The following is a 14,632-nucleotide window of genomic DNA, read 5'->3' as shown; positions in this document are numbered from 1 at the left end:
AACACAAGCAGGGGGAACGGGAGAGGAAGAAGCAGGCTTCCCGCCGAGCAGGGAGCCTGATGCGGGGCTCGATCCTAGGATCCTGGGCTCATGACCTGAGCCGAGGGCAGAAGCTTAATGACTGAGCCACCCGGGCGCCCCATAATCTATCTTACTTCTAAAGGTCTTAAAACTTTTTATGCAATCCATTCAAAAAATTTCTTCATAATTTTCTTTCTAGCTACAAATGCCTATCAATATTCATTCATAAAAAATTTGCCCAAGCCTGGTCTTTGTCTCCTCTTCAATGTTTTCTCTGTGTTCTTCATACCTTTACTGACATAGCAGACACATAGCATTCATCTCTACTTGGTAAAACAACGGTTATTTGAAAGCAAAGCTAACAAGTGCTTCCAAATTTAACTCCACTATATTTTATTTTTCAAGATAGGAATTGATACTATACTTTGTCACTATGAAACACAAAATGACATACGTGGTATCACTGTTTAAGGCTAGAGGTAAAGATAATGAGTTTAGTTTTTAATACACTAAATTTGAGGGGTCTATGGGACAGCTATGCTGGTGATATCTGTAGGTAAGTAATGTGGGTCTCGAGCGCAGGAGAGAAATCCAAAGATATAGATTTGGAAGTCATCAGTATATACACATGTTATTTAATACCAGGAGAATAGAATATGTAAGAACATCCAAGAAACGTGTACAGAAGAGAGGCAATGCAGACCTAGAAGAGAATGTTGTATTGGTACATACATCCAAATAAATGGTTTTGAATCAAAGAAATCAAATATTTATGTAACAAAAAACAATTTTTTTAGCTTAGGATTTAGGATCCTAACAAAACTTTATAAAATGATATACAGTAACATTATTGATAATGCCCAGAGAATGTTTGCATACCGTTTATAATTTGAAAGTAATAGTGAACAGTGAAAACATATTACTTGGCTTATGTAACTCATAAATGTTCTTCTAATCCATGATTTAAAGATTCTAAGGAAAACAAAGGGTTAACTGAGAGTAGCTAGGATAGTTTTTCATAACTCGAGACTGGGCTATAAACATTATGCCCAAAACTATGCTATATTTTCTAGGAAGCTAATATTCAAAGCATGAAAATATTAAAAGATAAAACTTCTCAGCCTTGATCTTTATTTCAATAATTAAAAAGACTCAAGAGGGAAAAAAATGCCATAGTCCCATTTTTCAGTATAAGAAGAATCAAATTTTAGTAGCCTAAGAAACTAATTTTTGCAGATTACATACAAATCTTGTTAAGTTTACCTCACAGCATACAAAATGGTATATTATACAATTTTTAAAAATTTTGTGTTTACATAAAGCAATGGCTTATTTGGATTTACAATGTGTGTAAAGAAACGCAAATAGAGAAAGGCACAAGATGGAACATAAGAGCTTTTTTTTTAATTTTTCAAAACAAAAAATCAAGTTGGTTTTGAAAAAATATACACAAATGGAAACTGATACATCACCATGTTTTAAAATGATGTAATTTAAACTTAAAATAGACTTAAGCCCTAGTCTAGCTACTATGAAAAAAAAATCAATCTCTTTATTTTATCGGTAGCTATACTTTTCAAATAGTATATTTGTGATGGACAAAGGAAACACAAGAGTATTTCCTAGCAATCAGTGACCAGGCTGTCCTCTATGAAACCATAAGGGACCTGTCCATTAAGGGAGACTGAGAAGTACTACGGTGTTGGGGGTGCAAAGAAATCTATAAGCTGAGACACAGTTTTTATTCCCAAGCACTTTATATTCTGTCTGTACCCAATCTGACATGACTGTAAAACTTTTAATAATAACTTGAAAGCCTTTTAATAATGGACAAGTTTGTTTCTGCGTCTAGTTTTCTTTTCATACTAAATCCCTTTGCAATTAATAAAAAGTCAAATACAAACAGCTTCTGAACAGGAGAATAAATCAAAAGTAGACAGAACGTATTATTACATGACAAGTTCTCATTATAGTATTACAAACCTAGTTCGTAATAACTTCAGGGAGACTAATGGTGGGACGTCTGATCTCCTGAGCGGCTGTAAATTAAATGGTGTGATTTGGTTAGTGCCGTTACAGCGATCTTCCAAAGTAGTTACTTTTTCCTTTGGCCAATCACCAATAGTTCCTGCCTCATCAGAAGCGCATGAAAGGAAAAGAAAAAAAATTTTATAATGAAACCAAAAGCAACCAATGACAAGCAATATGGTTCACTAGTGTAAACAGATTGAGAGAGTCAACTGAATTTTCCCCCCATCCATATCTAGACCTGGCTCCTTAGAATATGTATAAAATGTATTTTTTATCAAGTCCTTGAAATACTTCTGCTCTCCCAAACGAGTACTATCCATATTCAACACATGGGCCTTCCTCAAGCTCTCAAGTGAGTAAGCATAAACAGACGGCTGCTCTTTACCTTTAAGTGTGAGACGGTCATTAGAGCAATGATGTCCTGTCCAAGCAATGTCACAATCTGCAGGGGCTTAGAGATCGAATTCATGGTTCTCAAATATCAGTCAACATTAAGAATCACTTAGGTTCCTGCTAAAATGCAGACTCCTGGGCCCACTCCCAGCGTCTCTGATTCAACCTGGCTAGAATGGCACATTTTTGGGAAACACTGCTTTCGTCAACCCCCTTATTTTCAAGTAGGAGCTGTACAGAGACTGTCATAATCTTCACAACAACGTGATGAAGACTACCATGGAACATCAACAGATGGTAAACATTAGGACAGGGATCTAACCCATGTTCGTGTCATCACACCACTGTTAACACCTGTCACAGGTGCTCACAGACCAGTACTGACTGCCCAAGGGAAGGTTAGACCCTGAGTGTCATAAACGGCAGATTATAGCGGGTAACTAATCTGTAAAGACTTTAAATAACACCACGTACCTGACTGGGGGCTCTGAAGAACGGACAGAGCTCAAACAAGGGTAGCAAGAAGTCAAGAGTATCTTTTAGGCCAGAGAAGAAGAGCATGAAGAGACACAAAGGCAAAAAGAAGCGAGTATGGATGCCACAGTCAGACTGCACGTGGACAGCCTGAAACAGAGCTTTGACTGTCAGGCTGGGTTTACACTAAAGAGCTGAAATACAGATTTAGGTCCACTCAGTTGACCCATTGAACAACAAGGGTTTGAACTGCACAGGTCCACTTATACACGGATTTTTTTTTTGATAAATACCGTAAATGTATTTTCTCTTAGATTTTCTTAAAAACATTTCCTTTTCAGGGTGCCTGGGTGGCTCAGTCAGTGAAGCATCTGACTCTTGATTTAGGTGCAGGTCATGATCTCAGGGTTGCGAGATCAAGCCCTGCAATGGGCTCCACACTAGGCATGGAGCCTGCTTAAGATTCTCTCTCCCTCTGCCCCTCCCCGGCCCTCTCTAAATAATAATAATAATAAAATAAATAAAAATTTATTTTCTCTAGCTTACTCCACTGGAAGAACACAGTACATAATACATATACAAAATATGTGTTATTCAACTATTTATGTCATGGTAAGGCTTCTGGTCAACAGTAAGCTATTAGAAGTTAAGTCGTTGGGGAGTCAAAAGTTATACACCAATTTTTGACTCTGCAGGGGGTTGACCATCAAACCCTCACCCCGGCATTCTTCAAGGGTGAACTCTACAGACTGAATTTGACTTGTAACCATTTTATCAGCGCAATTTTACAGCAGTATTATACTCTCAAAAACAAGTTGCTAATCTTACTACTGTTAGCAAAAACACAGACTTGTACACACACATACACATATACTTTGAGATATTTATGATAGGGCAATCAGTATGTGTATATATGTGTATGCACATAAGTTCAAATTCTGATATAATTATCTTAAGATATTCATTCTATCTCTATAATTTGGCTATTGCAGTATATGATAATATTGCTAGCAAAATGGAACTGATACTGATTTACAAGGCAGATTCATTCTGAAGAGGACGTGGCTTGAGTGTTTTAATTCTTATTTAACCTATTTAAACTGTGAGATGAACTAGATTTACTTCCTTCTGCTATATTAAAAGGCACAAAAATTTAAGGATGAGATAGTTTGACTCTCTCTCCCTTAAACCAATCTTAAGAAGAACAGCTATATACGACTAATTATTGTCCAAAAATTTTTAAAATCTTAATTGCTATAATTTGGCAGTTATTTACCATTATCCAAAAGTACAATAATTAAATCCTGCTACTCATCAAAGTATGAAATCAAGCCTGGTCAGTGAGCTAATTCAAGAGCTTAACTGGTAGGTTACATCAGTCAGGATGTCACATAGCTGACTTTTCTTAGGTAATAAGGAACTAACTGTTCACACTTAGACATCATAACATTGCTATCATATTTATCACAGCTTCTAAAAGCAGAAGTTCATGCTTTAAAAACAAAAATGTCTTTAACATTCCCAGGGAAATGCAAAAATTGGATAAAATATCTTTTTGTAAACTTCTAAACTGGCAGTCATTTGAGAGTCCACCGACATAAAGCAAGAAATAAAACGCTGCAACAATGACCACCTCACCTTCATCCTTCACACCCACATCCCATCTCGACAGTGGTGACCTCGCCTTTGCCCTTCACCCCCCCTACCCTGCCATCCTGCCCCAACAATGGCGACCTCACCTCTTCCATCCTTCACACACACACACACACACACACACACCCCCCGTCCCCCCGCCCCCCGCCATCCCATCCCAACAATGGCGACCTCACCGATGTCCTTCACCTTCCCGCCGGTCTCCGCTCTCCTAAGTCCCCTGGCAGCTCAGACAACCACTATGACAGGCACTTGTTTTGAATTACCCTGCTTGGTGGTTATACAACTGCATATTATGCTTGGAAATCACAAACAATGAATGACACAATGAATCTTTTTGCAGGATTTGTTGTGCCCATTTGCAGGAACTTCTCTAAAAGTCTACTCCCAGTAGTGGATTTGCCGGGTCAAGGACATAACCAACCACAACTTGACTGTATTAACAAATTACCCTCCCCTAGGATTGAGACAATTTACACTCCCATTAGCCTTGTATCAAAGCTGCCATCTCCTCGTATCTTTGCTAGCAGTTGCTCACTGAGGTATAATAAGAAATGTATTTGGGTTTTTGTCCAGGTTCCTGGCACAGAACTGCTAAAAGCTCTTGGAATTTCCTGAGTGATAGGAGCATCTTTTATTATTCATAAGGAGCCCCTTTCAATCACATCTATATCTATACTAATGAGGTGACTTAAAGGGTGCTCCTGGATAGCTTCAGAATGGGGCTGGTCACAGAAGGAGCAAATATTTAGTGGGCTGGAACTTTCAGCACCCCCCGCCACCCACCACCCTAACCTCCCAGAAAGGCATTGGAGGGGGGCAACCTGAAGATTAAGCTCTTTAAAAACTCTTTAACAAGGATATGTGATTAGTTTCCAGGCTGGTGAACAAATCCAGGCAGTGGGAGGCTAATGCCGGCAGGACCCGGAGGGTCCACGTCAGCCCCCACACCTTGCCCCATGCATCTCTTCCATTTGGCTATTCCTGAGTCCTTTATAATAAATCATAAACACAAGTAAAGTGTGTTTCTGAGTTCTGTGAACAGTTCTGGCAAATTATGGAACCTGAAGAGGGTCTCATGGGAACTCTCAATTTACAGCCAGTTGGTTAGAAAGTGGCCTGGGACTGAATTTCCAATTATAAAAAATAAATCTATACTAGTTAGTTACTACGGTAGATTAGTAGTTGTTACTCTGAGCCTATAATAATAAAAATATTTAAAGACTCATATCCATATAATCAGTTCATGACAATGGCTACCATTACTTAAAAAAAAAAAATTAATGGTTACTCTCACCTCCTTGCAACATGGTGCCCTCAGTTACCTTACTGTGTCCTTCTAGTCCTTCAGGAATGCTTATGATGTCTGCATTTACGAAAGGAGAGGGGCTGGAGGCATAAAGAGAGTATGAATGACCGGACACAAATTCCCGAAAGCTTTATATCAAATGCAGGTAGGAGCTAGTCCCTTACAGCCCACAACCACACCTCCTGCTGCTGAAATGCCCTGGCTGGTTCCCTCCCACACTGACTTTTGGTGGCCCTGTGTGGCCAAAGCATGCAGCAGAAGTGGTGTTATGTGACTCCCTAAGCTAAGAACCCTTACAACTTTCACCTTGATCTCTTACGACACTTGCTATAGGGGAAGCTAACTGCCACGTAAGAATTCTAATTACCCAGGAACAAGTATGCTGTGAAGAATCCCAGGACAGCCATGTGGAAGGTCATGTGGGGAAAACAAAAACAATGCCAGCCAGCTCTCAGCCCAGATGCCAGACATGTGAGTAAAGGAGCCATCTTGGACCACAAAGACCCACGGACACCATGTGGAGAGGAACTGAAAGCTCACACTTAGGGCCCTATCCAGGCCATGACAACATCTCCAGCCAACTGAGCCATTCCAGCTAAAGCTCCAGACACGATGGGTTTGAGACGAGCTGTGACCTGCCTAAATATGTGGCCCACAGAATCATGAGCACAATAAAATGGTTGTTCTTTCATGCCACTAAGTTTTGGGGTGGTTTGTCACACAGCAATAGATAACCAGAAAAATGCAAATATTATTGGTGACATTTATTAAAAAGACGAGTCCAACTTGGACTGCAGTTCTAAAGTGAATAGTATGATTCAGAGAGCCTTTGCTTGTGGCAGTGAGAAAGAAAGAATGCACCAGTTCATATTTCCTTGGAAAGCTTTTAAAATAAATCTGACCAACCTAACTAATTCTAAAAGCTCTTGAAAATACTACGGGACCAATATATTATCATGAATCACACACTAGTTTGAAATATGGGTCTCCCAGCCTCAGCCTTCAGGTCATAGCACAAATGTCACTTGTTCCACAAGTCTTCGAGCCTCAGGGCTTCCCACCCCCTGCTGTGGCCACCCACAGCAGCCTCTCCTCGCCAGCCTTCATCCCAGCTCCACTTCGTGAGCCTGCACGGCCTGTTTACCTGCATGCTTCCCACACGAGATGGGGCTTTCACCACGGAGGGTAACAGTTATTATTTCTCTATATTGGGTTTGCAGGTATTTTTATTTCTTTTTGTCCGTAGTTTCTAAATTTCCTATAACACGTAATCTTTTACAGTAAGTAAAAAGAGTACATTTTTAAGGATTTTGGTTTCCTAGGTCTGCTGTCAGACAGGTACAAGTCAAAAGACGTATGGCCATCCATTTCTTTACCTGAAAAATGGCAGGAACTGGAATAAGTGGTCTCTAAGACCCCTTCCAGATCTAAGATTCTGTAATTTTATGGAACAAACAGTTGAAAGAAATTGAAGGAAAAGAGACAAATGTCCATCTTCTATTTCCCACACACCCCGGAAGGACAGCAGGAGCTCAACAAAGAGCCAGTGACTGGGGGCGCCTGGGTGACGCGGTCAGTTACGTGTCCGACTCTTGGTCTCAGCCCAGGTGGTGATCTCAGGGTCCTGAGATGGAGCCATGTGTCAGGCTCTGCGCTCAGCATGGGGTCTCCTTCGTTTCTCTCTCCCTCTGCCCCTCGCCGCCCCCATGAACACACGTGCCCGCTCTCTCTCTCTCTAATAATCTTTTTTAAAAAAAATCTAGTGACTGGTTTTCTGACTGATTAGTAAGGCAGTAGAGTTAACTCAAGTACTGCATTCAGGTAAGTTTAACATCCACTGCTTACACTAGGAAAAAGTCCAAATCGAGTACCAGGAGAACTGTTTCTAAAAATAGTCCTGTCCCTATCTCAAGCCTTCTGGCCTCAAGTTGCTTTAAAAATTCTAGACCTCAGTTTCTCAATCTATAAAATGTGAGCATTATGCCCTCAACTCCTATCCTAAAATAGTAGGGATCAACAAGTGAAGAAAAAGCAGATGTGCTATTGGCATCTTCTCAGTTTTACCAGCTTGAAGCAAAACTGTATTAACTAACATTGATTCAGCAGATGCTACTTCAGCAACACCTGTTTTGGATAAGGAACTTCTATAGACAGCTTTGAGAAAATGAATAAAGATTGATTTTAAAGATGATGAACTGCAACTGAAAGCTATCAAGTTCCTGAGGGGGGTAATAAGTACAGGTCACAGGTTAACATCCTAGTGTAAATAAAGCAAAAGATCGGGGGGCCTGGCTGGCTCAGTCAGCAGAACATGTGACTCTTGCTCTTAGGATTGTAAATTCGAGCCCCATATTGGGTACAGAGATTACATAAAAATAAAAAAATCCTGGGGCGCCTGGGTGGCTTGGTTGGTTCAGCATCTGACCCCTGATTTTGGCTCAGGTCATGATCTCAGGATAGTGGGATCAGGCCCCACGTCAGGCTCCACACTCAGCATGGAGGCTGCTTGTCCCCCTCCATCTGCTCCTCCTGCCACCCGTGTGCACACACTCTCTCTCTCCCTCTAAAATAAATAAAATCTTTAAAATATGTATGTAAGTATTTATGTAAGTATTTATTTTAAAAATAAGTAATCTGAAAATTTTAAAACTCCTTAAAATAAAAGAAGAAAGCAAAAAATCACCTTCCCAGTGGAAAAGAAAGACTATTACTGCTTAGGAATTCTTCCTGGGGCAAGATTTCACCCAAGCAAATAAATACAACAAAATCCGTTTCTCTTGCCTGCTTTCTTTCTTGAGGAAGGGCTCCAACAGGGACACAGAGGAAACTTGCCACCTTACAACCACAAGAGGTCAACGTGTGGAAGATACATGTGGGAAGGGGAATCTGGCCAAACAGAAAGGAAGAACATGGGCCAAAGAAAGGGAGGAATGGGCATGAACTTGATGTCAGTAAGGGAGAGCACGTGATAGGGGAAATTTCTCAGATAAAATAAAGAATAAAATCTATACTTTGTGCAGCAAGAGACGAATGAATTCCAAAAAGCTGTGAGATCAGTTTTAGGACAAGTGGCTTGCTAAAATTAATAGGAGAATTCTAAAACCATAAGGCTTCAGTGACCTGAGGATCTAAGCCAGAAAGTAGGGAACAAGGAGGCAGCAGGTCACCACAATTTGATTTATCTACCTCAGGAAAGAACAGCTGTGACATGCTGGAGGAAGTATGAAACGAAAACAGAAAACACTCCCAGTTTCTAGGAACAGAACATTATTTGGGCTCTGAGATTCCCAACGAAGAGAAAAGTAGAACAGAAGTTCTGTCCGTGGTGACTGGGTGTGGGGTACCATCCAGGCACTGTGCTTTGGCAAGGAGGCGGGCTGTGCACACTTAGGGCAGCACCAGAGTCACTGACAGAGAGCACAGGTCACAGACTGGTTAGGGAAGCCTGGCTCCGCCGCTCCCAAACTGCCCGCTACATGATGTCTGGAAGACAAAAGCTAGCGATTCAAAGAATAAAAAAAGCCATCTCGCTCATCTACCAGCAGCCATCTTAGATGAGGGCACAGATTCGTGCACACTTGGCCTCTTCTGCTCACCAAAAGAAATACAAATGCTTCACACCATCGGCTTTAACAATTACTCAGGACAAACCTTTCTATCTCTGGAGAATTATTTTCTCCTTTATTAACAATACTGCTAATGGTAATTCAAAAATTAAGAAATGAAATTTAAAAGCAGCATTAAAATCAAATAGGAGATAAAAAGAAAAACGTTATCGTAGAAAGGATTACACAGATTATGTATCAAAAGTGCCAGTACCGGACTCACCCTTCAAACCAGATCGACTGGCAGGCCTCCCTACGTTATTCCTCTGGTGCTTGGCAGACATGCGTTTCATCTGCCGAGGTGTGCTGGGGGGAGAAGTGCCATAAAGGTTCTCCGTATTGGTTTCATCTGAAAAGTCCTCTGGATCAGACTCAGAATTCTTGCAAGCTGAATCTCCCAATATGCACTCTTGCCTATGAAAGACAGAAAGCAAAGAAAATACTCAGGAATGTATTAAGTGACCTCAAACTTAAACTACTTGAAGCTTCTTTTAAGTACTCTTTGTAAAACTTTTCTATGGCTCCGTCTCCTCCTCAGCAATGCGGTCTTTCTCCTCTATTCGTACTAGTGGCACTCACAGAACTTGTCTTTCGCCCAAAGGGAGTAACACGTGTGACGGCTTCTGCTCGGAGCCCAGACAACACGAGGACCGCACGAGCAGAGCCGGGGTGCAGCTTCTGCTGTTTATGGGATTCGGAAAGAAATGAGTTTAAACCTAAAGACTTACAGACTGAGGAGAAGGAGAGCAAAGGACTAGAAGATACAACTGAGCGAGAACGGAGTATGCAGCTGCGTGCCAGGCACCGGAGGCTCGGGGACCCGTGGGCAAGTACAGCCCTGCCCCGGACCTCAGGGCCGCGCTTCCTGCTTTCGAAGCACACACAGCAGGAGGCATAGGCACGTTCTACTGTGATCGGAGCAGCAAAGCAGGGGGGTACTGACAACTTAGCGTAGGCCAGTGTTTCTCTGTGCTCCGCGAACCACCACAGTGCAGAGCTCAGGGGGCGCGGAGCGGGGAGAAGGACACGGCGGAAGAAGAAAAAGGAATTAGCTTCTCTTTATCTTCGAAATGCAACTCCTCATCAACTTGTTCTCTGGTAATGCTTCCTGTCAATCCTCTATCCCCAGCCAATTCCTCAAATAATATCACTATTTTGATGAAGTTCTTTTTCTTGCAAAGCTAACAACAACAACAAAACTTACTGATACAAACAGAACAAATACAATCCCCAAACAGCAAACAGAAGGAATCAATCATGAAGTTCCTTTCAGATACACACCAGGGTCTATCCCGTTCTGAATATTTTTTCTAAAATACACCTCATGGTTTACAAACATAACTCCAAATTATATCCAAGCTAGAACCAGTGTTCTTCCTGGCAATTTATGTCCTGATATAAAATCAAAGGTATTACAAAATCAAGATGGAAAAAGAAAAACCACTCTAAAATAGATGACATCATTATTATTGAGTTATACTGACAAATAAAACTTCAGAAAACAAACTTACAAAAAATAAAAATGCTGCAGAATTATATAAATTTACAGCACTGAAATCCATGAAGAATCCCTCAGGTCAAAACTGATTTAACCGACAAGACTACTCTAGGCACTGTGAGTACTGGGCCCCAACACATACTTAAGACATACAAATGAAATACCCTGAAAGCTAACTACAACAAATAAAACTGTGAGCAAAGTTAGAAGTAAGTTTTAAATATACGTATTCCCTTAGGCTAACCACATCTATAACCGAAGCATCAGAGTCACACAACAAATAATACAACTTCCAGATGAACTGGAAATTCCCTCTATCCACTTCTTCTACACTCACTGTAAAATAGTCGATTCAGCTGATGAGAAGACACGGCTATCCATGACAAGGTTGTTAATCTCATCTCCCTGGGCTGTAGTGCTCACTTTACTAGCACAGTTTTGGAATGATTAACACTGCAGATTTTGTGGTCTGAGGGATCCTGACTGTGCTGGCTATTAGCTATGCAAGCCTTAGCCAAATTATTTAAAATCTCCACACTGCACATTTACAAAATAAGGATAATACTTAAGACTCCAATGAGGATTAAATCTAATAATGCATGCTTTTTTTTTTTTTTTTTAAGATTTTACTTATTTATTTGACAGAGAAAGAGAGCGAGAGAGGGAACACAAGCAGGGGGAGTGGGAGAGGGAGAAGCAGGCTTCCCGCAGAGCAGGGAGTCCGATGCGGGGCTCGATGCAGGGCTCGATCCCAGGACCCCGGGATCATGACCTGAGCCCAAGGCAGGCATTTAACAACTGAGCCACCCTGGCGCCCCTAATAATGCATGCTTAACAAAAGAGTAAAAATAGACGGGGTTCACTCAATGATTGCTACTATTCCTATTATAAGCCTCGGAAGTCACCGGACCCATTCACCACCCACTGAAAGAACCTGAGTTCCTTACTCATCTGCATAACATTAAGAGTAGGGGCACCAGGCTGGCTCAGTCATGGTTGGGAGTTCGAGCCCTACGCTGGGTGCAGAGCTTACTTAAAAATAAAAATCTTGGGGATGTCTGGGTGGTTCAGTTGGTTAAGTGTCTGCCTTCAGCTAAGGTCCCGATCCCAGCATCCTGGGATGGAGCCCCCCATCAGGCACTCTGCTCAGCGGGGAGTCTGCTTCTCTCTCTCCCTCTGCTAATCTCCCCCTGCTTGTTCTCTCTCTCTCAAGGAACCCCACATCGGGCTCCCTGCTCCGCGGGAAGACTGCTTCTCTCTCTTCCACTCCCCGTGCTTGTGTTCCCTCTCTCACTGTGTCTCTGTCAAATAAATAAACAAATCTTTAAAAGCAAAACAAAAATAAACAAAATCTTTAAATAAAATAAAAATCTTTAAAAAAAAAAAGGAGAGAGAGAAAGAAGTCTGCCTTAGTTCAGCACGGTATAGGACTGGAGACCATTTTAACATCTGTAGCATCTTCTAAATTCTTTCAAATTCAATACTATAACTTTTTTCTTCCCCAAAAAGATAAGGTCAATGGTAAGGAAGAACAATGTATTACATTACTTCTCTATCTCCAAGTTTCTAGAATAGTGTTGAAAACCATTCAGTGTTTTTTTAGCACAATAATATATTTCATATATTAGAACAGTAATCACTACAAAACTACAGTGCAAACATTCAGCCAGTTCAATATACCGAGGCCAGACAGCAAGGAATACCAGGCTAAAGAGAAAAATGGGAGTCAGATAAAGGAACATCCAAGACCTCATTTAGAACATGCTCGCAGCAGTGAGGAGAGACTGAACTCAGGAGTCAGAAGACCGAAGGCTAAGTCGCAGTCTTAGTAGATAGGTGACTGCATACCTGACATAATCTTTCTAAAACTAAGAAACAAAATCTAATACATAATTTGTAAAGTCAACATTCTAAAATACTTCAGGAAATTCAGTTGTGAATATTCAAAATAATCAAAATACTGGAAATAAATGGCTATGTGGAAAACATTAAAATATAAAACAAGCATATAAAATGGTATGTTTTACTAGTACCCAGCAGTACTGTGTAGATGAATAAGTTAATAAAATGCAAGTGGAAGTGGAAGAGGATTTACTGAAGAGGGACTGAAAATGTCCAAACTTCAGTAAGCCAAGTCTCCAAGGGCAGACCCCCATGGCTAAGGACACACTCATGATCTCAAGAGAAAGAGAGTTTATTTTTCAAATAAGTACCCCTGTCTAATCTACATAGGATGGAAATAAGTCTGGTGCTTTAGCAGATAAAAAGAGTCAAAAACAGCACATATAATAAAAACGTTAAGTTTTATGAAAAACTTAATTTGGGGAAACAGAAAAAATATTTGTGTTGTGCTGTCATCCAACTATGGACAAGTTATTCTCTACACATGGAAAATTTCATTTGGCTGCACTCTCCAAATAAAAGTAGAAGACTAAGTTCCTGTAATACTTGTACAGAAGCTCAAGATCTCTTGTTTTTAAACCTGCACCTATCATGAAACAAAGTCTTTATACCCTCACACAGATACAATAAACACGACTGAATTCAAAGTATTTCCAAATTATTTAATTATTCTAACAGCAAACAAAGAATCACATGGAAGCAAAGAGGAATACTGTCATAAACAATGCATTAAAATAAGATAAAACAGTATATTTCACACTCTTTAATCATTATGCCACACGGAAAAAGAGGTAGAAAAAATGCCGTATGGTGCTGCCAGCCACCATATAACTCATAATTAAAATAAATTTTAGAACAGACATTATATAAAGGCGAAGTTATGCATTTAATACTTTCTTAGGATTTACTTAACTCCATCAAGATGGTATTCAGACTTATTGGAAATGTTAATACATTCTACCCAAGTAACTTAGTAACTTAACACATGTCAGTACAAAGTCCAAAAATATTTAAAGGAAAGTCTAGCATTCAATAAATAAAACTCATAATGTCTGGCAACCTATCAAAAGTTACCAAGGAAAAGGAAACTATGACCCTAACAAGGAAAAAAAAAAAAAAATCAATAAGCAGACCAGAAATTACTCAGGCAGAACTTGCAAAGATGAAAACTGTATCTGAAACGAAAAATACTCTGGATGGGATTTAAAAGCAAATGAGACATGGCAGAAGAAAAGATCCAAGAACTTGAAGACAAAGCAACAGAAACTATCCAATATGAATTAGGAAAAGATTAAGGAAAAAAAAGAAAAAGAACAGAGCATCAGTTATCTGTGGGACAATATCAAGCAGTGTATGTGTTATTAGAATCCAAAATGAAAAAAGGGAGGCACAGAAAAAATCTTTTAAGAATTACGGGCTGAATCAACGTGACACAATACATTAACAAAAGAAACAGCAAGAATCATACGATCCTCTCAATAGATGCAGAAAAAGCATTTGACAAAGTACAACATCCTTTCTTGATCAAAACTCTTCAGAGTATAGGGATAGAGGGTACATACCTCAATATCATAAAAGCCATCTATGAAAAACCTACAGCGAGTATCATTCTCAATGGGGAAAGGCTGAGAGCCTTTCCCCTAAGGTCAGGAACGCGGCAGGGATGTCCACTCTCACCACTGCTATTCAACATAGTATTAGAAGTCCTAGCCACAGCAATCAGACAACAAAAAGAAATCAAAGGCA

The 14,632-nt window shown here is 40.2% G+C and overlaps 1 protein-coding gene across 6 annotated transcripts in view; it reads right to left on the bottom strand.

Annotated features, from left to right (window-relative positions):
- Nucleotides 1-14,632, bottom strand: part of MAP3K4 (mitogen-activated protein kinase kinase kinase 4) — a 112,904-nt gene that overhangs the window by 60,693 nt on the left and 37,579 nt on the right. For 5 of the 6 annotated variants that reach the window (XM_073894187.1, XM_025866434.2, XM_025866436.2 and 2 more), the window contains exon 2: nt 9,710-9,900. In XM_073894187.1, the coding sequence (XP_073750288.1) occupies nt 9,710-9,900 (191 nt within the window). Of the gene's footprint in view, nt 1-2,004; nt 2,078-9,709; nt 9,901-14,632 lie in introns of those variants that run through there. The other variant, XM_073894186.1, reaches the window with a different exon arrangement.

Source organism: Callorhinus ursinus, unplaced genomic scaffold (assembly GCF_003265705.2).
Source record: "Callorhinus ursinus isolate GAN/ISIS: 27379988/994484 unplaced genomic scaffold, GSC_fseal_2.0 scaffold6, whole genome shotgun sequence".
In the NCBI taxonomy this organism is placed as follows: Eukaryota; Metazoa; Chordata; class Mammalia; order Carnivora; family Otariidae; genus Callorhinus; species Callorhinus ursinus.
The sequence above is the reverse complement of the archived record's forward strand: the minus strand, read 5'-3'. Positions and strand labels throughout refer to the sequence as shown.